The 23,962-nt window shown below is 46.4% G+C and overlaps 1 protein-coding gene across 1 annotated transcript in view; it reads left to right on the forward strand.

The window, feature by feature from the left end:
• MAN1A1 (mannosidase alpha class 1A member 1) overlaps positions 1–23,962 on the forward strand; it is a 538,906-nt gene that overhangs the window by 170,972 nt on the left and 343,972 nt on the right. Inside the window, exon 4 of the mRNA XM_069606607.1 lies at positions 8,636–8,716. Within this exon, the coding sequence (XP_069462708.1) occupies positions 8,636–8,716 (81 nt within the window). The remainder of the gene's footprint in view (positions 1–8,635; positions 8,717–23,962) is intronic.

Consider the following 23,962-nt stretch of genomic DNA (forward strand, 5'->3'; position numbering starts at 1 on the left):
TAGACCATCATCTGAGGCACTGGAAAGGTCTAAAGTGTGTACTGATCTCACATTGTGGATCAGCGGGGCAGGAGGTGCATAGAAGTGGCAAGAAGTTGTGGCCCACACAGCAGCTCTTTAGAAAATGGATGAGCAGGTTCATTCCAAAATATATAAATGATCTTGGAGACGGCTCCATCTGCACTGATAATACGCGATGGGCAACACTTTACATCTCCTATTGTAAGGCTCAACGTTGCAGACCACCTCTCTCCCCTGGCTTCCCTAATCCCCAGCAACTCCAGGAGGGGGGGCTGTAGACATTGTGGCCACAACAGCCCGGGATGCCAACGGCACTGTGAACCAATGCATCTGCCCCTCCTACCCGGCCCCTCACTTCTAATCTGTCCTGTCAGGAAGCCCATATATATGTGATAACATTGCACTGTACTTGACACTGATTTACATTTTTTATATTCTCTCTGGATTACAGTACACCCAGTGTAAGCGCTGCTAATTTGATTTGGGTCCTCTGTCGCCACAGTGAACCGTTAACAGTTGGTCCGGTGCACACTGGTCAAGCAGTTGAGCTCACAGCCTACATTTAATGTTCTTCCTCATTCATGATCTGGCGGATGCCACCGAGACTGCTGCCAGCAGCTGTCGAGATTTTGTCCTCCATGGTGCCATGTAGTGCATACAAACATTTTAGAAGGGAGGCGTGGCCACAGGGCGGAGTGTAATGAAAGTGGTACTCTAACCTGCTTTAAAAAAAGTACTAGACTGTGTGAGTGGTTAAATGTATTTTTCAAGGCTTGTCCTTTTTCTATGGATGTTGTAGTTTGGGTTTTTGCTAGATCTGTTAAACAACTTTCTTGCTCCAGTATTTATCTTAACTTTTATCAAGCATGATTTTATGAAGGAACCAAATAAAGGTTTAAAAAAAGATACTGGTAATGTTCTGCCACACTGTTCTCTTCTGTACTTTTAACGAGCAAGGATCCAGTGATTTAGAGTGAGGTTATCCCGGTTCTGCTCTGAAAATTTAATTGCAAAGGTTGATAGAATCTTCATCATTGTGTATGATACGAATAATTTCCAATGTAAAATATTCTAAGAAAATCCATACTTGGGGGTGGGGGGAGAGGTAATGTTGGCGCTTGATATTTCTTAGTTGTAGGTTTCTGAATGCTTTGCAGTCTCAAATGGTGACCAGACCACAGTAGGCCGTTCAGTTTTTTTTCTTTATAGAACTCATCACCACATCTCCAGAACCCTCTGCTCACACCTGTCATTTCAGGTTTCTTTCTGCTTTGTACGAGGACACCTGAATTTAGAAGATCTTTTATGCTTCCTGGAAATGAGGAAGGCTCATAATGCATTTAATGCATGCAACAGTCCTATTCCCACTGCTTGAAATCCTTCACATAAACCAGTCGACAATGCCTGCAGATGAGAATAAGCAATCTCCTCCAAAGGTAACCTATTCTGGCAAAGACCAGTTCCCGCTTCAGCTGTAAAGCCTAATTTATTCCAACAAAGAAAATTAGTAACTCGATTAAAAACCTCAATCATTGGATTTTATAGAAGGAGTAGCGTGCTCTGTCCTTCACTATTGGAGAATTTCTTATTGTGGCTTTTTCACTGCATTGACTGCACTTCAACTACATCAAGGTCCTCTTGAGGCTTCTCGGGACCACACATTTGCATTGTGAATTGTAAGGCCCAATGCTCCTAACAAAACATTGCTCACTGGTTTCCTTTGCCTCCCTCGTGCAGAGTGTTTGTACAACAATCCCCTGCATGCAGTTCTCATGTACGTTTGCAGTCTCTCGGTGCTGCTCTTACTGTAGCACATTCTTCCGGTCTCGTAAGGCACTGGCCGTTTCTGAACTTTCCTGTTTTTCTTTACACCACATACCCGATTATCTGATCATAATCTGACTCAGTACACTTGTGAACCAGTTTTTTTCTGGCAGTTGTACTTTGCTACAGGGGCTTCCCCTTCAGTGAATTGTTTTTGTTGAAGCACTTAACCAAAAGTAGTGTTATTGTTCACCCATGAGAGCATTTTGTGCATCCATTCACAGCCTCAGAACTAAAAATCAGCTAACTAAAGCAGCTCTGTCAGATTTCTGCAGTGATCAACATTTGTTTGCTAGTTTGTCTATAGGGATCAATTTTCCATCCAGCAGTAGTCTAGAGGAATGGATAAGATATCTGAGCATTGGCACCCTTCTGCCTCTCCTCTTCTACTACACCTTCCTTCCCCCTTACTGCACCTAAGTCGGAGTTTAACAGTGATTTAAAAAAGTAAATGTCATGCTTGTGGGAACTTATATTTGTCTTATATGCTGTTCCCTTACAAGAGATCATTCACGACGAGTTGGATGACCTCGTGCTACAGTAGGAAGGTGAGAATGTTAAAGCCATTTAAAGAAAATACTTAATAAAATGTAGTAGCCAGGTTAATGTGTGTTACTCCTGATGACTTCACACCACCAGTGCAAACAGCCTCTGCAGTAGGTTTTCTCCCCTGTCCCCAGCTACTCTCTTCGTGGTCTGGTAATTTCTATAATGTATTGATGTATTTTTTCCACAGCTACTACTTATCGCCAACCTTATGGAGAATTCTTGTGGATTGGTTCTTCAGACGCAGATTTGCTTTGGTCTTGCTTGTAGTGATCACTATTAAGTATTGGTGAGCATATTAAACCTCCCACCATGAGAGCTGGTGCCTATTACATATTGCGTAGATGAACTTTCAGTGAGGTATTTCAGCCTAGATAGAATTTCATATAAAAGTTGAATTCTATAGATTACTGAACCTAAAGATCACAAACCTACTGTCGTTACTAGCTTCCTAAACTTGACATGAGCTTCTTCAACCTTACTGTCTAGTGGCAACATATTCTGTGATCCATATTGCAGCTTTTTTGTCTATAGAAGGCCTCTGATCGTCCCACACAAACGTCTTGGATCGCAGGCAGAACCTTTTTTGAGAACTTCACTCTGGTAATCAGAAGTTTAAGTACATTTTAAATTGGACACTTTTGGACAATGGTGGCCGGTGTAACAGCTGTGTTCTAATTCCTAACACAAATCAGTCATTGCTTATTGAGTGATAATAGTGCTACGCCCGGTTCTCCTCACTCTTTGGAAAATACTGTAGCAATCTGCTAACCGGCTTCTTCTGTTGAATCCTGTGTTCAAGTAAGAACAAACTAGTGTTTACTTTTTCCCCTTAGCCCAAACGGCTTGACCCATGGAACTGCAGGAACTGTAAATTGCATGTCAACCCAGGTGCCAGAGTAGCTATCATGTCAAGACAGTTTTATCCTAGCTGTCCCTTTATCCAGAAGATATGTTACCAACCTTACTTAATAGCTGGCATTTTAATGGAGTTTGGTGGGTTAGACAAATGCCCCCTTTGAGTGTTTTCAGCCATTGGCTGTGAGAATATCACAAGTCACTTGCATCAAGGTTTTCCTGAACCTTGAGTGAAAGTATAGCCGAGACATTGGTTAACTGGACATTTGCACAAAAATGCTGTCAGTCGTCTGACTCTTTGAATAACCTGTCTACAAGGGTTATCTAGTCCATTTACTATCGGCTGCCCTCTTCAATGCTAAGAGGGTAGATCCAATATGCAGCTACAGGTTCATTAACCCATTGGTACTGAATGCGATCTGTGATGCATATGCATATTACATACACATGCCACTGTAGACCCCAACAGTCACCATGGTTAATGCTCTGTCTCTGCTCAGACATAGCACCCGCTTTCATGGTGGTGGCTCTTCATTTGCCCTCATACTTTTGCTTTTTCATGTTAAATGTCCAGTAAGCCTTTTTGAGACCATGCCATTTGCTTTTTTTTCTCAATGTTCTTTTACTTGCCAGCAATTTTTCTTCCATTCCTTGTCTCTCGGCATGCAACTGATTGTTTTCCTACTCCTTTGGCCAAGTTACTCTTATGACCTTGCCATTGGGACACAATCATTCTCCTTGCATTTGGAGAATGTAGAAAGAGATGGGAAACGTCCTTCTTTGGGGTTCAGTTCCTGCATACTTAAATGGTAAATGTCTTGGTCTGCAGAGGTTTTAAGATGGTCAGGCATTTCTTGCTTGCTTGTTGTGCTTTTTCCTACCTTCCAATGTTGGCCACAAGCAGAATGGCACAAGTCCATCTCCTATAGTGTTAATGAAATTTTGACTAAACCCCTATTGTAAGGGTAGTATTTATAATCCCCAGTTTACTCTTGTGGAGTTTCAGAGGCCTTCTGCATTGGTAAAGGCCCAGCCTCATCAGTCAACACTTCACTTGATTCTAGTAGTCTACCTTATTTGTAGCCAAATCCTTTCCTGCATCTGCATCACACCCATGTGGGTGACTTGTTTACTTCACACTTGGCAGTGCAAGGATGTTTAGTATCTTAAAGAAATGTAGGGTACTCCTTTGTCCTGTTATCTTTGCTTCAGTGTGATGGGGCAGAGACTTTTGCATAGAAGATGCCATAGGTTCAAACCTGGTGCAGAGCCAGTGAGAATGACTTTGATGCGCCCCTCTGCATGCCAACGCCACCTGCTGGCAATGGCCACCAGTCCTTTTTATTTCACGACTGTATCAGATGCATGAAAAGCAACACTTTTATTTTTACACTTGTCCTTATTTTCTTTTTTTTCAAATCCTTTCTCCCATTTCTCCAAGCTGCCTGCTGGAGTTTATTGTAGGGGAAATTAGATTCACTTCTGTAGTTGCTGTCAGACCTGCTCACACTCTGCCTGTAGTGTGTGGGCCCAAATCACTGCTGAAAAGCCTGTGAGGTTTGCAGCGCTTATCCCAATTAGTCTTTGAAGTAATGGCTCAAGAGGTGGGATACCTTTCTCTATTGTACTACGAAAGAGCCCCTCATGGTTATGGCTTCTCTAATGTTCATACCTGTCGATTCTGGACATCTACCAGATGCAATCCTGTATATGTTTGTCCTTTTTGTCTTGGTTTTTGAAAGCTCTTTTGCACAAAGCATGAAGCTTTTCCAGTGTCAGTTGCACTTTCTTCAAAGGTTAACTAGAGGCTCTACTTTGCTGTGGACCAATTAGTTGTACCATTCTGGACTACCTCCTCTTGACCCTCAACCTTGCATGATCACCCTGATGAGTCCAGTCTGCTCCTCAGCAGGGCCTTCATTATGCTGGTGGCAGAAATTATACTGTATGTGAACCTCCACCACATCTAGCCAGTTGACTGGCTAGTGAGGTGTTCCCACCTCGCAAATGCGTCTTCCCTTCCAACAAACTTTCATGAGCACTGACAAATAGCAGGAATTTGTCCCTTCTCCCCCAAAGGGGTGCCCCCACTGTGAGGCGAGGGAGGTGAGCCCGCTCTGCAATATCCTCCCTAGAGGTACAGGCAAGTGGGACCTCACTGGGAAAGACTCCCAGGCTGAACTACCTTGAGGCCCTGGTTAAAGTACACCTGTACCGTTCACAGGATGACCTCTGAAGAAAATGTTATTGCTGTCCTGAAATGAAAGATCCCCTTTTCAACTACCAATCCCCTGGGATGAAGAAGAGGACATATGGAGGAGGAGGGAACCGACCAGAGAAAGAGAAAAGGTAAAAAACCCTTGCAAAGGCTAGCCCCACAGCGACGACAGCCTGGAAGGAGGGGAGTGCCTGGGGGAAATGAAGAAAGGGCCAGCAAACTTCAAACGGGAAGAGATCTGGGTTTGAGCATGAAGCCGAGGCAAGACGTTCTGCATCCTTTAGATACGGGAGACCGAGAGACCAGACGAGTTACCGTTGATAACGAAGGAAGCAGCTGAAGCACAGTTAGATGCGTGGCATACCGAGCAGAGGGGAGCGGAACAGAGAACAATGGCGTGACCACTGGAAGGCTCTGGTGGACCAGTGGGCTAAATAACGCAGAAAGAGTTTCGACCTAGCCAGCTGGGGACAAGTAAAACTGAGACACCAAATCCCTATCCCAGGTGAGCAGAGGGAGAGTCTGGCGAAAGAGCAAGAGTCAAACGATATGGAATAGAAGTCAATCCTCAACGGACACACTGTGGTGACGTTTTCCATAAGAAGAACGGAAGGTAACGGGGTTAACTGTAGACTGGGGTGGAGGGGAGTGAAGTATTTTTGGAACACAAATACTAGTCATAGTCATGTGAATGAGAGAATATAACCAGCATAAATGAAAATCATTATTGGAATCTTCATACTCGACCGTCGCGAGAGAGAGGGAATATAACAAGATCAAACGAGAATAATTATGAGAATGTTCATACATCAGTCATGAGAGAGAGGATCTAATAGGTGTAAATGAGAATTGGAATGTTCGTGCTAGTTAGTCCAGAGAGAGAAAGCTTAACAGAAGTGAATAAGAATCCTTATTTGAATGCTCATACTCTTAGTATAAAAAAGTGTTGTACAGCCAATACTAAGAGAAGTGAAAGAGAACCATACTGGAAGTGATTCTGCTCCTATGTCATACCAGGAAAACGTGAGTGAAGTGAAGGAACTGGTTATTGCTAGGAGACCAGAGAATGAGTTCTAACTTGTACAAGGACATAAGGATAAAGCTTAAAAGCAAGAATATGAGACATTAAGAAATTTCCCTCAGGGATAAGATAATCCTGGGATAGGTTTTCCATGGAAGGAGAAAATGATCAATCCGTATACCAAAAGACCAGAGAAGAAACACAACAATTTATGAACTGTATGAATTGATACAAGTAATCACCAGATTATATATTGGTGTTTGAACAATAATCTAATAACCCTCAGGAAAAAGGAGACCTCCTGATTGTTAGTTGTTACAAATAGTGGTAGTGCCAGATAGGTTAGAGCTGGATAGTGGACCATTCCCTTTATAGACACTCACTGACGATAACCTTAGCTAATTTGGTTAGGTAGGGACATTTTATAGAACAGGGAAAGATAGGCCTTACACCTTTTCCTTTAATAAAAAACATCAGTGACATGTCTGTCCTCTTCTGACCTAGCACAACACCCTTATGAACTTTTACAATGCAAAAGAACCCAACAGTGTCTTTATCTATGCTGTCATTGGGTTGGAATTTCCTGGATCCAGAAAAGTCTCCCGTGATATCAGACCCTTGAAAATCCAAACGCCCTTGTTCCTGCTGTTGGGGAACACTGAACCCACAGTGTTCATGAAGGACCAGAGCATCACGCCATGCTCACTGTCTGCATGCTCTGGGTTCTGAAAGATGGCTTTCTGGTTTCAGCATCACTTGGGCAGAGTAGTCCCAAAATATGGATAAGTTAAAAACACTATGCAGTAATGTGCTTTTGTGTCAGCCAAAAAGGGTGAGATGCATGTACGAGGTGAGGGTGTGTGCTGTGAATGTGGTGTGCAAAGGTTGGTGAATGTTGGTGAGCGTGTATGTGCATGAGAGGTGTGGGAATCTGCATCGTGTGCACCCCTGTCTGTGTTTCTTTGCATGTCTATGTGCCAGTGCACGAGGAGAATGGGAGGTGGGGATGAGACTGTTGGGAGGAATGATGCTGGGTGTTTGGGCAAGGCTATGGGCAGTGATTTAAGGTTGCAGTGATGGCTCATATTTGTACCAGCATCATGATAAAATGTACTTTGGGATCACAAGGAATAGTGTGGAGAGGGGAGAAAACCTCTCCTCCACCTAGGTTTCCTGCTCCCTCTCCCCTTACCACTCCCTAGTCCCTGTGGGATTCCCACAGTAAACATCCATTTACAGCAATGGTCTTTGGAGTACACTTATCTGAACCTTTACTCTTCCTGTGTTGCCATGGCGCATTTTTAGAGTATCTTCTGATTGATGGCTTCCTGTGTATTGGTTTTATGGAATGCATGGCGCTGGATGTGGCTTAGTTTCACTTTAAACCAGGGATCAAAGGCGCATTGCTGGCTGATCTCCGCTCTCTGCTGAAAGGAAGCCTGTTCTGAAAATGTTTGTCATTTGATAGACTTCATGTGCCGGTTCCCTTTGTTTACTTTAATCCAGAATGCCTCATAGTGCCAGACTCCTTACTCCAATTCGATCCATTACAGATACAAGAGATCTGTAAAAGTTTCAAAGTTATGTTTTTCTTTTTACCTTCTTTTTGTTGATTTGTCACAAGATTGGTGCTCTACATATATTTCACTGATATTGGGCGTGTAAATGTGTCAACTTGGGTTTCTAGAACAACTGGACCACTAGACAGTTAAGTATTTAAATAAGGGAAGTATGCCTTTTTGCCAGCTTTGGGGTAGACTTGAGTACAGTGAATTAGACTCTGAATACAAAATTACATCGTTTGCCAGATCAATGAGCCCAAGTTAGTACTCCCGTCTTCTCATGACTTTGTACAATTGGTACATGCACAGAGATGCCATCACATCCATGAGTAACATAACTTGTAATTGTATCCAGGATATCGATTTGCCCACCTTTTTGATGACTTTGTTTTACATCCCATTAGTGAGAACACTTTTCTTTCTCTGTATACTCTTCACCAACTTCAGCTTGGAATGTAAAGATAACCCTTGTTCAATTTGCAATCTGTAACATTCTGATGGTTCAACTTTAAAAACCTACTTTGGATACATGCGTTTTGTAAGGTGTAATTCAATGGACTAACTATTCTTAATTTATTTCTTTAGAATGCAGAAGTTTCTGTCTTTGAAGTAAATATTCGTTTTGTTGGTGGACTGTTGTCGGCATACTATCTCTCAGGCGAACAGGTAAGCTTGCCTAGAAATATTGGATACCAAATTGTGCAGTTGAAGAATCCCCCATAACTGCTTTTAAAAACCAAAAAATAATAATTTTGTAGCATGGTTATCCCAGAAATGTTCAAGAATTAGCAAATGATGGTCATAATGTGGAATAAAAACGCTACTTACATGTTTAGATTCTTCAGTATTGGTGTCTTTGTATGGTTCCAATAACTTTTTTTTTCTTACATACTTAGAAGATGCCCACCACTTTGGCTAGAAGCCCCCAACACCTTTAACGTAAACATGACATAGGAAAATCATAAATTTCCCTTTTTTTTCCATAGCCTACCTACCCATGTGCACGCCCCTCCTAGAGCATATGTTCAGCCAGCTAGTTCTCTGACCAACTCTGCACTACCTGCCTGCCAAATCTAGAGTTAAGCTTTCATATATTTGGACCTTGTCACTAGTGAGATATGCCACAAACCCAGACACTTTGCAGTGGAGCGCTGTCTATAAGGCACCAATAACCGAGATCAAATACAATCGATTAAGCAGTGGCAATATACTGAAGCACATTGTTATTCGACGGCCTCTCATCTGAACAGTGCCTGGCCGACCTTTGCCACTTGTGATTTTGTTTCCAGAACATAATGTTAACTGAGTATATGTACAATCCTCCGTGTATTTGCCCTTCAGACCTTTTGGAAGGAGGTATTCACAAACCAGATACAGTGCAGTCTTGGCTCTTTTATAATGTGCTGTTATAATGCAAACACTTGCCAGGATGTGTAACGAAATGTTAAACAATGCAGTATTTTTCTTGCTATGTGTAATGAATCTGGAGTAAGACTTGGACACTGCGGCATTGTGATAATTGGTATAGACTTTCATTAATTTAAAAGTAGGGTTGGAGAAAGACCTATCTCGCCCTATCACTGAGGTTTTCCCTGCCTGAATGAAACCAAATGAGGTCAGTGTCAGAATGTCCAAAAACAAGGAGGTCTCCGTCCTGTGTCCAAAATCCTATCATGACCCTTATAAGCTGAACAAAATACAAAGGGATAACTTCTTTCAACTGGCCATTTATAGCTTCTCCAATGTTAAAAATGGTGTACAAACAAATGTCCAAAGTTCCACAATCCTCAGCAAGGAGGGAGGTGGTTTCCTTCCCCTTCAGTCTCTACCCCTCCTTGTCTACTCACTCACAATTTCTCAGGAAGTGTTCCCTCTTTATTGACCTTTTACAATTTATTTATTTTGACACTTGTAAAGCGCACCGTACCCTGGGGCATCTGGGCGCTGGTTCTTAGCAGTAGAGCAAAGTACATATTTACATGAAAACTGACAATACATTATGCATGTTAGATCAGCTTTCTGTTCTGAGTCATGCATACAGTTGGAGTTGCTGTCATAGGGAATTACTTTAAACAAATCTTTTGTGAAGAGCCACATTTTCTGACTTTTACTGAATGACCAAAAGGAGGATTCCGATCTTAATGAGGATGGCAGAGCGTTCCAATGTTTGGCAGCTACCACTGGGAAATTCCTTCCTCCAGCTTTCTGTAATTTGAATCTAGAGATAGTAAGTGGGAGTAGGTTGAACGCGTGGGTCTGTTATATTGGCAAGGCAAATTTATTAGCTGGGTTCTTGGGGGCTGAACTGGACAGACATCTGTGCGTCAAGGAGAGGGTTTTGAATAGTATTCGGTCGTCTCGTCATTGTGATGTGTGGATTTGTAGAAGTGTTGAGGGCTACTCTTAACGCGTTATATTGGATCACCTGCAGTTTTTTGATGTTGGGACTGTAAGGGCATTGCAATAGTCTAATCTAGATAATATAAGGGCTCTAGCTATCGGATGACAGGAAGGGTCTACAGGCATTGATGAGCTTAGTGATGTAAGATGCTGCCGATGCCGTGGCATGGACATGTCTAGTTTTTTTTTTTTTTTTTAAATATTTTTTATTTTCAAAATAAAACAATACAAACCAAACTTGCAGCATTATACAATACAACCGTAAACATCCGTTAATCCCATGTTACTGCACTTCAAACCCCCGCACCCCCCAAGAGCTTATCAACCTTACAGTTCTGTGTACACTTGGTGTGGCTGGGCGTCGTTTCCTTCCGAAGCAGCAGGGTCAACTTCCGTGCCAAACAGTCCCGTAATTAACATCCTCCAAGCCGCTAGGTTGCCCACATCTTCTTCCCCGCAATTGCTACACGCTTCCTGCCATACCACTGTTTCAGCCTCCGCCCACTTCTGCAGGTCCCGCCACCATATCTCTATTCTTGGCCCATGGCATTGCTTCCAACTCATGGCTATCCTTCTCTTAGCAAGTACATACGCCAGGTCTCTCAGTTTCCCGAGATGTTTGGTGTTCCGTGGTCTGGGGAACCCTCCCAGGAGGCAGGCCCAGGCCGTGTCAATGCGCAGCAGGACCCCCTTATCTGCTAATTTCTGTGCCACTTCCCCCCAAAAGCCTTCAATCACTGGGCAGGGCCAGAACATGTGTGTCATGTCTGCGTCTTCATCGCATTTCGGGCATGCTTGTCTACCTGCGTTCGCAAACTTGGCTATTTTCTTCGGGGTCATATATGCTCTATGCGTAATGTATAGCTGTATTTGCTGCAATCTAGCATTCCTGGACACTTTCTTATGGTATCCCATGGCCCGTTCCCACATCCCATCAGTCAGCTGCGCCCCCACTTCCGCTTCCCAGTCCAGCCTCCAATCCATCAAGTCCTTCCCCACCCGGGTCATCACCACCTCATATAATCTAGAGATCTCATGTCCGCCCTCTGATATATCATATATCGTTCCGATCAGTGCGTCCGGATCTTCCGCCAGCACTGTCTCCGGCCAAGTCTTACGGATGATCTGTACCAACCTTAGGTACGTAACATATTGGCCCCCGTGCAGCCCTGTTTCTTCTCCCAGGTCTTCAAATTCCCTAATGGCCCCATCCTGCCATATGTCTCCCAATGTGGCCAGCCCAACCGATTCCCAGTATGTCCTGATTATTTTCCTAAGCTGGCTGTCCCCCATAGTTAAGGCGACCAGCGGCACCTGTGGGGAACACGGGCACGGGCTCTCTATCAATTGGCACGCTCTGCGCCAAATTCTCCACCCCAGCAGCAACATACTTGGGCGTCCATTCAAGTCTGATCTAGGGACCCAGACGATCTCTTTTAGGTAAAACGGGGCGCAGTCCTGCCCAACCAGCCTAGACTCAGGAGTTTCCTCATCAGAGAGCCATTTAGTCACGTATTGCAACTGGCTGGCCACATAATAGGCCTCAAAGTTCGGCAGCTTGATGCCTCCCCTATCGTGGAAATTTTGCAGTTTCCACAGGGCCACCCTGTTGCGGATGCCGTGCCACAGGAAGTCCCTGCATACACTGTCAAGTTTGACAAAGAACTTCCTGGGTATCAGGTATGGTATGTTACTGAAAAAATGCAAAAGCCTAGGCAGGACCACCATTTTGAGCATCGCCCCCCGGCCCATCATTGCCAGCGGCAGCTACTCCCAAAACTGCATAGTCTTGCGGATTTTCTTCACAGCCACCTCGGTATTGTGCAAGTGTTCTTCCTTCACAGTATGATATACATCAATTCCGAGGTAGCGGAAAGACTCAGCTGCCCAGGGCACGGGCAACACCGGCAATCGTTCCAGAGGGACTCCTGCGAAGCTCCCCAGTGGAAACATGCTCGATTTACCGGGATTAACCGCTATGCCGGACAGTTCCGCATACTTTTCCATGACCTCTAAAATGTACTGGAGGTTTTCCTCCGGATACTTCAGGTACAATAACAGATCATCAGCATATAGGGATATCAAATGGTTCTCTCCTCCCACCTCGATGCCAACCAAGTCATATTGTTGTCTGAGGTACACCGCTAGGGGCTCTAGGGCCAATATGTACAACATCGGAGACCAGGGGCATCCCTGTCTGGTGCCTCTACTGAGTCGCCACCTCTTGGATATCACTGATCCCGTGCGCACCCTGGCCAGTGGTTCGCTGTACAGCAGTTTCGCCCACCCCACGTAGCCAGGCCCAAACCCGTACCCCTCCAAGGCCGCCAGCAACCACGGCCACCTCACTAAATCAAATGCCTTAACTGCATCTAGGGACACTACCACCATCTCTTCATCACTTCTGTTCCCCTCTTCAATCACCCGGTGGAGTCGCCTGTGATTATGAGTTATATTTCTATTGGGGACATAGCCTGTCTGATCCGGGTGTATCAGTTTACTGATGACCCATCGTAGCCTAGGCCAGGACCGCCGTCAGGATCTTGCTGTCCTAGTTCAGCATCGACAGCGGCCTATACGATCCACAGCATTGTCTTGGTTTGTTAGGCTTGGGGAGCGGCACTATCGGCGCTTCTCTGAGCGTTTCCGGTAACCAACCCTTCTCGAAAGATTTGTTGAACATCTCTAGCATCGGAGGGAGTATCTCTGCCCTATACACTTTATAAAACTCACTCAGGAGTCCGTCTGTGCCCGGGGTCTTGCAGGTGGGCAATCGTTTCACTACCTCCTCCAGTTCCTCCAGAATAATAGGTGTGTCCAGCTCCTCCCTCTCCATCACTAATCCTGGGTAGTTCTATGTCTTCCAATGTGTTTCTGATCTCTGCCCGATTTCCTCCCCCTTTGTCTTCATACAGTGCTCTATAATAATCAAAGAAGGCTTCATTAACTCCTTCTTGGGTGTCTACCTCCTCCCCGTCCTCTCTAACTATCATCCTGATCGGGGGCCTGGGGGTTTCTCTCTTATATAGCCATGCCAGTAGGCGGCCAGTTTTGTCTCCACCCGCATGCTGCCTCTCAACATATTTTCTGTAGTTAAGGTTACAGAGCCTCTCCCAAAGCTCTGAACACCGCTGCTGCAGCTCGAGTACTAAATCTGCGTCCCCTCCTGCCCTGCTGCATTCGCGCTCCAGTTGTCTCTCCGCCTTCTCTAGCTCTGTCAGAACCCCACCCTGCAGGCCCCTTGACTTGGAAATGGCGTCCCCTCGCAACACAACCTTGAATGCCTCCCAAAGTGTACCAGCCGAATCTACACTGCCCGTGTTCAACTCAAAGTACCGCTTAATCGCTTCCCTGATGTCCTCCCTGAAGGCCGAGTCCCTAAGCGCCTCCGCACGGAGGCGCCATGTAGGTATCCGCGCACGAGGGCGGCCATACTGCCAGGTCAACACCAAGGGCGAGTGGTCCGACAGGACCCTCGCTCTATATTCAATTTGAGTGGTCGCCATCACCACCTCTGACGTGGCAAAGTAATCCAATCTCGTGTGTAAGTGCTGTGGGGCAGAGTAGTGAGAATACTGCGAGGTATTAGGGTGTTTCAGTCTCCAAACATCCGCCAGCCCAAAGTCGCCCAGCAATGTCTGTAATACTCTGGCCGCCGGGGTGGGCCGATCAATCTTACCGTCGGATCTGTCCGCCCTTGGGTCGAGAACACAGTTAAAGTCCTCTCCCCAAATAATCGCTCCCCCCACACACGTGCCCAGACAAGTGCATAGGGTTCTGAAGTATGCAGCAGCATTCTGGTTGGGAGCATATGTGTTAATAATGCAAACTTCTCTGTTCTCTACCAGGGCTCTGAGCATGACCAGCCTGCCCTCCGTGTCCACCACCTCCCGTGTAACTCTGAGCGGAACGTGCGGTGCTACCCAGATTAGCACTCCCCTGGCATAGGCAGAGTACGGGAGCCCACCACCGTGCCACTCCACTTTTTCCCCACCAGTTCCAACTTGTGTCGGGTCAGGTGTGTTTCTTGCAGCAGTGCGATGTCAATCCTCTGTCTTTTGAGGTACAACATGACTTTGTTCCTTTTTAAATAACTATTAAGTCCCCTGACATTCCAGGTGACAATCTTAAGGTCTCCCATGGCAAGTACGTATCTTCCTGCCTCCCATGTAGCGATTCCCAACTGCCCACGTGACACAGATGGCGTCTCGGTCTAGTAGCTCCTCATATAAGCTCAAACTCCCTTTAACTATACACACAACAAAACCCCTACTTCCCTCCCCTCCCCCCCGTACCTTCCCCAACATCACACACCCCAACTGCTGCCCAGCTCCAGCCTCAGAGCTCAGGCACCCCCACATCTAGCTCCGCAAGCACCGGTCGGTGCACGGAGCCCAGTAGGGTGAGGTCACCCTAGTGGCCACCCAACTAAAACTATTGTGGGGTAAAGAGTATCACCCTGTAAGGCTCCCGGTCAAATAAACATTAATCACAGTGTCCTTGACAAATAGTGCAATCATCTGACCTTCTTTACCGAAGGTGTCGCACCGACTATATTCAAGTCCCACGAACCACGCCATCTTGCGACGCCATTTTACGCCTCCCGTATCTCTTCCGAGCCCTTTCTAGGCCGAACTTCTGATTCCTGGGGGCATCCCTGCGCATCGAGCCATCCCATGGCATCCTCCGGGGTCTCAAAAAACAAAGTTTTATGTGCATGAATGACCTTCAATTTTGCAGGATAAAGTAACATGTATTTGTGGCCCGCTTCTCTCAGCCTCCGCTTTACAGACCCAAAATTCATGCGACTACGCTGTACAGTCAAGGTATAATCTGGGTAAGCCGTGATGTTTGCCGCTCCTCTCATGATCGTCCCTCCTTTACGGAAGTATTCCAGTATCCTCTCCCGGTCGCGGTAGTTGAGGATTTTGGCGATCATAGGCCTAGGCGGGTTCCCCGGAGGTGGCCTCCTCGTTAGGGCTCTGTGCCCTTTCTACTTATTATTATTATTATTACTGCAAATCCTTGAGATAGGGCCCCTCCAGGTATCACCTGTAAGAACATGGATTCGATGAAATCCGTAGGGTCACGGCCCTCCATCCCCTCCGGTAGGCCCACGATGCGGATGTTGTTGCGACGGGCTCGTCCCTCTGCCTCCTCCGCTCTGCTCTCCAGGTTGCCCACCCTTTGTGTCAGGGCGTGCAAATCGGCCTTATGGGTGGCACAATCTGCAATATTCGGGCCAACTTCTTTTTGGAGGGACTCCGTGCGTTCCGCCAGGGCCCTGACATCCTGCCGTAGCAAATTAACGTCCTCTTGGACCTCTCCAACCTTGAGGTCCAGCGCCGTTTTTAGTTCAGTGACGGCCAGTTCCAGCTTTGATTCCCAGGCCGCCCTCAGATCCGCAATCGCCGCCAGGATTTCTTGGTTGGTGCACGAAGGCGTCGCGCTACTCGCAGCCAGCGCATCCTTACTTCTGGTAGTGTCCTGGCTCGGGGACGTTCTAGTGAAGTCGTCTAAGGTGGGCTGTTTCACCTTCGGTCGCACTGGCCTGCTCGACATGACTCAGGGAATCAACAAGCTGCTCAAGTAGCAAGTGTGCGTACAGTGCACCTTCACAGCTGGGCCACCGTGCAGCTCGCTTCTATTCCTGTCCCGGACCCTGGTCGGCCATTTTGAGTCACCCTTTGTTCCCGGCGTCTTTTAACTCATCGTCACCGATCTCCGTCGCCGTTAATTCTGTGCCTTCCAGAAGTTCACAGTGCATGGCCAACACCTTCACACACCAGCATGTGTATCGTCGGTGGTCAGTGGTCCGTCGTACCGCACATATTTGCCCGGATCGTTGTAGGATCTCGGGAGCTCCTCCAGAACGCGTCCTCCTACATGGCTCTCGTAGCCACGCCCCCCCTGGACATGTTTAGTTAAGGTGAAAGTTGAGTCAAGGTAATACCCTAAGTTTTTACCTCTCTGAGACATTGATGGTAATGCTGTCGATAGTGAATGACTTGAAGCAGTCGCCTAGTTTAAGATGGTTTTGTGAGCCTATAAGGAGTCATTCAATTTTTCCATCATTTAGGCACAGTCTATGGTGGGCCACCCATGCCTGGATGGTTTGGTAGATTTCGTTTAGTGATTTAGTGTCTGTGACATAAGAGCCGGGAAGGATAATGAGGATTTGGTTGTCGTCTGCATAGTTGCTGTAGGTTACACCCAAATCAAGACTGTCAAAAAGAGGTTTAGTGAAGATATTGTAGAATGTAGGGGAGACGCAGGAGCCTTGTGGGACTCTGCATGTGACAGGGGCTGGCAATGCTGCTGAAGTGGGTGAGAAGACACTTGGGTTCTATTGGTTAGGAAGGACTGTATCCTGTGTATGGCTTTGTTTGAGAAATGGGCCGCAAGGGATAGGTGATTGCATAGTATGTTATGGTTAACTAAATGAAAAGCTGCTGACAGGTCTAGCCGGAAAAGAAGTGCTAGATTTCCGTTATCTTTGATCTCGTCCATTTGTATTTTCGGGTCCAGGAGGGCTGAGTCAGTGCTGTGTCCTGGACTGAAACCTGATTGGCGTAGGCCAAGGAGGTTGTTGGTTTCCAGATAGTTTTGCATCTACAGATAAGCTGCTCTATCCAGTATTTTAAGGAGGAAGGGTACAGTGGTTATGGGTTGGTAGTTTGTCGGGATGTTAGGATCTAAGGTAGGTTTCTTCAGAAGTTTTAAGACCCACACGTCTTTGAGGTTAGTTGGGACCGTGCTCTTTTCGAATGAGGCATTGATTAGGCTTGCAATTAACGGGGTGAGTTCAGCAGCACAGTCTTTGAGAGAGGCCGGGCACGTGGAGGGCTTGAGGCTGGTGATCATTTTCAAGACTTCTGTTGTTGAGACTGGGGCAAATGCAAATTGCGTGTTGGTTTTTTGGGGTGTGTAGCTAGGAGCCTGCTGGGATTGGGTGTTAATAACACCACACTATTGACCAGCTATGTGGACGTCCAGTGGAACCTTCTATAAGACGGCCTTTAGGAAGTACCAGAATTTACAAGGACCAAGTTGCTCGCCATCGTTTCCAAAGGCAATCGGGTGAACCAGAATGTGCTCAAAAACACTATGGATGCTGCCGAGACAGTAGGGAGTACTCTGGCAGAAGGTACCTTGCACTAGAAACGTGCATGGCTGAGGAACTCCAGTTTCAAGCCAGAGACCCAAGCAGCACTGATTAACAAACCCGTTGAGGAGACCAACCTGTTTGGCAAGGCAGTGGACAATGCTCTTAAAACCGCTAAAAAAAAGTCCAGGAAACACGAGTCCCTTCAACAAATTACCCAGAAACCCGGTCCTTTCGTGGCCAGTCTCATTTTTCCCAGAACCAGTATATTGCAGGAAACTGGAATTCGGGACAGGGGTCTACTACCTCCACCACTTATCAACCCAGAGGACAGCGGTGTGGGAAGGGTAGAGGACGAGGTTCCAACTCCAGAGGCGCTCCGGCCTCTGGTCAGAAATGGCCTACTGATCCAGGTCCCCTCCCATGCAACCCTGGTCTGGGGATGGGCATATAACATCTTTCCTTAGTGCATGGGAGGGGATAACAGACCAGTGGGTACTCAAGACGGTCACCCACGGGTACTGTATAGAATTTGCCTGACCACCCCATTTCAGACCGCCAAAATCAAGATGCCAAATGCCGGACCACCTGCAATTCCTACTGCAAGCAGTGCAGACCCTTCTAGGAAAGGACGCCATAGAAGCCGACCTTATTCTACAGGTAAACAAGGGTATTGATTCAGTGTACTTCCTTGTACCCAAAAAGGATCTCACCATGCGCCCTTTGCTAGACTTGCACCCAATGAACAAGTTTGTCAAACCTCAAAAGTTTTGTATGGTCACTTTACAGGAAGTAATCCCACTGTTGAAACGGGATTACATGGCAACACTAGACATGAAAGATGCATGCTTCCATATTTCAATGTTGCCAGCACACAGATACCTAAGATTCATGATGGAGAACAAGCACTATCAGTTCAAAGTACTCCCCTTCGGCATTGCCTCAGCACAGAGGGGGTTTACAAAGGTACTGGCAGTAGCGGCAGCACACCTGTGCAGACTATCCGTCCCGGTTTAGCCTTACCTCGACGACTGGCTCATAACAGGGGAGTCCTACGAAACATGCCTACTGAACACTCATGAGACAATAGAGCTCTTATTCAGCCTGGGATTCTCCATAAAAGAGAAGAAATCCAGCCTCTACCCCAGTCAAGTCAAACAGTTTCTAGGGGCTCTAATTTGGACAAGAGATGACCTTGTCTTCCCCTACAACGAGAAGGCTCAAAACCTGCTGTTTCAGATCCCTCAGTATGTAGCCAGTTGGGAAGTGACGGTACGCAAGGCCATGTTCTCTATTTACTTAGTTCCCCACGCGCGTCTGCGTCCCATGCACGAGTGGCTCAACAGCCAGTGGTGTCAGGCCAGCTGACAATGGGAAGATCTGGTAGTTGTTTTGCCAGCCCTCGTTCTCTCTATGCAGTGGTGGTCGAGAGAAAATCTCGAAGGGGGAAGACCTTCACCACCCCCGCAGTAGAAGCCACACACACGACTGACTCCTCTCTCACAGGGTCGGGGGTTCACCTGCTTCAGCATACGGCGCGCTGTGTGTGGTCCCCACAAGTAGCGTCCAACCACATAAATCTGTTGGAGCCATTAGTGGTATTCAAAGCACTGAAAACCTTTCAGACACAGTTACAGGGGAAGACCGTCCAGACAGCACCACAGCCATGTACTACCTGAACAAACAAGGGGGCACACACTCTACAGGGCTATCCAAGCTGTCCCAAAACATTTGGATATGGGCTCTCCAACACAGGATGTTCCCGTTGTCCCAACAAGTTCCAGGGGAACTCAATCTTCTGGCAGACGTGCTCAGCAGAGATTTCCCACTGCCCTTGGCGACTACACAAATATATCGTCTTTGCAGAATGGGGCTTCCCAGAGATCGACTTGTGTGCAACTCTGGAGAATGCTCAAGGCCTAGATTATGCCTCCAGGTACCCACAGAACTGCTCCAAGGGGAAGGGGCTCTGGATAACCTGGGCAGGGAAATTTGTTTACGCTCACTCCCCCTTTCCCCTGCCCCGACTCCCTTACTCAACAAGATCGTGCACAAGATGCACCAGGAACCAGTCACTATGTTGGTGGCACCCATGTTGGCCAGCCAACCCGGGTTCTATCATCTGATGGAGATGTCCCTCTCCCCTCCTATGAAACTGCCCTGCACATACAATGTGTTATCACAGGACAGGGGTCAAACGCTTCACCCATGCCCACAAACCCTGAACTTAGCGGTCTGGCTCCTGAGGTCTTACTTCGGACACCTTCAACTGCCTCAGAGATGCATGTACATACTCGGGGAAGCGAGAAAACCCAACACCCGATAATGCTATTCCAGTAAATGGAAACGCTTGGTTATCTGGTGTAATGCCAAGGGCGCCAACCCATTGACTGCTCTCCTACCTGCATTGTATTGCCCCTGACCCACTTACTGTATTCAGGCCCAGTCTTTAATTCACTAAAGGTTCACTTAGCTGCTCTCTCAGCCTACACTACGTCACAACAAAAAGTATTGTGGTGGAAAATAACAATTATTAAAGCTTTCATGGAAGGGGTTAAGCAAATTCATCCCCCCATTTCAAACCCAGCTCCCGGATTGGACTTAAATGTGGTTCTGACTAGACTCATGGGTTCCCCTTTGAGCCTATGCACAAGGCCAGTTTAAAAGACCTTACCTATAAGACAGCCTTCTTATTGGCTATCACTTCTATAAAAAGGGTTAGTGAACTACAGGCCCTTTCAGTACTAGACCCTTTCATTACTATTCAGAGATAAGGTGGTTCTGCGCACTCGCCCCCGATTTGCGCCTATATTAATTTCCAAGTTCCACGTGAACCAGTCAATAGAACTGCCCTCTTTCTTCTAGAACCCCACTAACATGGCCCAAAGAAGCCTACACACATTAGATGTGCGCAGGACAGTTGTGTTTTACCTGGAAAGGACAAAACCACTGAGGAAAACAAACCAATGTTTCCTTTAAGTGACAGCTGGCAGAGAAGGTGGATAGTCAAATGCATCACACTTTGTTTCTCTCATGCTAAGAGAGAACTGCCCTTCAAGCCTAGAGCACATTCTACTCGAAGCACTGGGGTTTCCATAGCATTCATTGCAAATGTTCCCCTAGAGTCCAATTACAAAGCGGCAACCTGGAGTTCTGTACACACCTTTACAAAACACTATTGCCTAGACACTCATTCTGTTTCTCAGGTGGGACAAGCAGTACTAAAACCTCTTTTCACTACTGTTCCTTCTCACAACCCTCCTCCAACTCCAGGTACTACTCGCTAGTCGATGCACAGCATGTGATTGTAAGCAGATTAACAAGCATCAGAAGACATGCATTACTCACTGTAATAGCATTTCTGATGATTGTATCTGCTTAGATTCACATTGCCTACCCTTCCTCCCCGCTTGGGTGGAAGGAACATAGACGCCTAACTACTTTCTCTTTTATATACTCACTCAGGATAAGCCTTGGGCTCCCTCATGGCAGAAAAAATACAATCGGAGTGATCTTGGCGCGTGAGGGATTTTGGGTACACGACACGTCACGGTAGGGATAGTGTTACAGACACGCTTATGCCGACGTCTCCTTTCAATCTTCGAAAGACAAGATGCAATACTCTGCGGTTACCACTGGATGTCGAACCATATGCACAGCATGTGACTCTAAGCAGACACAATCAGAAATGCTATTATGGTGAGTAATACATGTCCTCATGCGTGTGGTCCCTTTAAACAATACTTGCAACTCTTCGGGAAAGCTACCGACAGCACTCTCTGCGTTAACTTGAGATACACGACCAATCTGCAACTAGGTAATAGCTACTCGCTCATACTTCAGCACTAGTGTCATTAAAAGCTGGTTACTTTTCCCGGCAAGGAACCTCTGCTTCTCATCAGTATGGAGCTTCCTTTTCCGACCCCAATTAAAATGACTGTTGACTGCTGCGGCTTCCCAACTTTGTTTCTCCATCTTCTACTGCTACTGCGGGCACTCTCAGCATCCACACCCATCTGTTACATTGGTTTCTCCAATGTGGCCTCATGACGGAACCGCTTCCTACTCTCCAGTTACCCTCCGCTTGCCTCTGCACATCACAGCAATGAGGTGCACCTGGAGAGGCTGCTTGCTGCTTCCCTTTTGCTCCAGTGCTGCCACAGCTCTTCAGGGTTTGTGAGCATAGGACCAACTTGGTTTGCAATTGGAATTTGCCTCTTCTCCGGTGTCCCAGTTGTGGTCACACTTCCTCATGATCTGCTGGCTAAGTGCTCTGCTTCTTCTGCGTCTGCTACCACTGATTTCCAGCTCCTTTCTACTGCTTCTCTAGAAGGCAGCCTTTTATGCCCCTCAGGTCGGCTAATTAGGTTGAGGTGCAGGCCCTTATGATTAATTGCCTGAACTTGTATAGTCATTAGGGCTAAGAGCCCTCTCCTCTTCAGTCGCTGAGAGATGCTGGGACTTAGTTTGTTTTAAAAAAGTTTGATTTCTCTACTTAAGATTTTTTTCCTCAGATTTTATTAAGAAAATAAGGTTTATCTTTTTTAGAGATGGAAGGGACCATAAAGGTCACATGCTCATTGCTCCTGTTGGAATACTTTTGATCTTGTGGAGGGTATGGAATCCTAGTATGAAAGATTGGTTTCTCGGGTTCAACACAAAATGCAGTGACTTTCAGGTTTTAAGTTTTTACCCTTAACGGAGAATTGAAATGTACCAAAATGGCAATAAACCAATTCCTCTTTTAGGTTTGGGTATTCCTCCTCAAAGAAAATACTGTGCCTCACCCTGTGCAATCTCCCCACCTCCTTGGGACTGGTCTCCATCCAGGTGGTTCTCCCGCAGTACACCACTCTCCGGATTGGGGATCAGGACCTGGGAGGAGACGGTAGGTAAGGGTTCAGTGGGGGGATCCACAGGACTCTCCACAACATCCAACTTCATGTAATTAAGCACTCTTGTCATTCATGAACATTTAAAACATCAGTCACTTGGAAATAATAGAGAGGTTGTACATAAGCTGGCCTCTCCTTCTAGGACACCCACTCCTCATCCCTTTCAACATCTTGTTCCAATAAATTGTTGGAATATTCAGGGGTGTGGTTTTGCAAACAATTCTTTGTCCGGCCCGGATGTCATGTTCAAAACTGCCTCACCTTGAGGATCGTGTTAATCCATGCTTTCGGGATCTTGTATCTTAGAGGAAGAGGTATCGTCACGGGACATCACTGAGCTTTACCCGGGGCACAATAACCTTGCTCATGGAGATGAGATCTCAAACACTGTTGCAAAGGAGTGTGGAAGCCTCTCTACTGAGAACGAAAATGGGTCAAATACCTTGTTCTATGTAATTTCTTCCACTCAATGGCATCAATGAGACCTCTGCCAATTGGACCTCTAAGATCGGATTTCAACTAGCTCCCAAAAGGATTTGGTGAGACTACTGTAGTCCTCACTTTGCCATCAGCACTACCCTCATTGTTTGTTGGCAGCAATTCTCTCCTCTTCTTGTTGTCCCTTCTCTCCCCACAGTGCATGAACTGCCACTACAATAAAAGAGGCAGAGTATTTTGAGCCAGGCCTGCGGACAATTGCCCACTCACCCAGTTTACTTTGTTGGTCTGCTTTGATTTTCCTTTGCCTGCATGCTCTTTGGCTTTTTAGCATATCTTATCTGCTTCTCATCTCTGGACTTATGCAGCCACACAAGAATACCCCTTTAACTGTTCTGTCATCTTGTGGAAACACCATGGCACAGTTCACAGGAAGACTCCCATGGGGGGTGCAAGCAGTAGATGCAGACCACTTAGTGGGAATAGAGTGGGAAGTGGGCGTCCATCAACTTAATGTGTGCCTTGAGTGACATCCAGAAGGGTCCACAACTAGATCAGCTGATACATGAAACTAAAGCAACCTCCTGAGTAATGACAGTGAAAAATCTATAGCCATTTCTCACAAAATGTATCTCCCCAAACAGTGAGTGATATTTGAGCAGGCGTTGTCTTCACTGGTTCTGCTCAGTGGGCAGAACCCAATCTAAAAGCAGAAATGTAGAATTGGACTTGAGCAGTTATCACTTATTCTGTCTTATGGAGCTCGCTGTGCAGTAAGGAAGGTTCTTAGTGGTTTGGGGGTGGACTGAGACATATGGGCAAGAATAAATGGTTAATGCCTTCCCCTGTAATGACAAATACCATATTTAAGACAATGGTGAGGGGTGCAGGTGTGTTTGACTAGGATCAGAGTTAGTTAGGATCCGGGTAGGTTTTGGTTAGATTGAAGGGTATGGTTAAGGAAATGTTTAGGAGTAAGCTTAAGGCAGGGTATATGGTTAGGTTTTGCTGTAGGTGTAGGGGCGTGAATATGGAAAGAAGAGGGAAACGGGGGGGGGGGGGGGGTCTCCCAAT

This window comes from Ambystoma mexicanum, chromosome 4p (genome assembly GCF_040938575.1).
Source record: "Ambystoma mexicanum isolate Mex_15411 chromosome 4p, UKY_AmexF1_1, whole genome shotgun sequence".
NCBI classification, from domain to species: Eukaryota; Metazoa; Chordata; class Amphibia; order Caudata; family Ambystomatidae; genus Ambystoma; species Ambystoma mexicanum.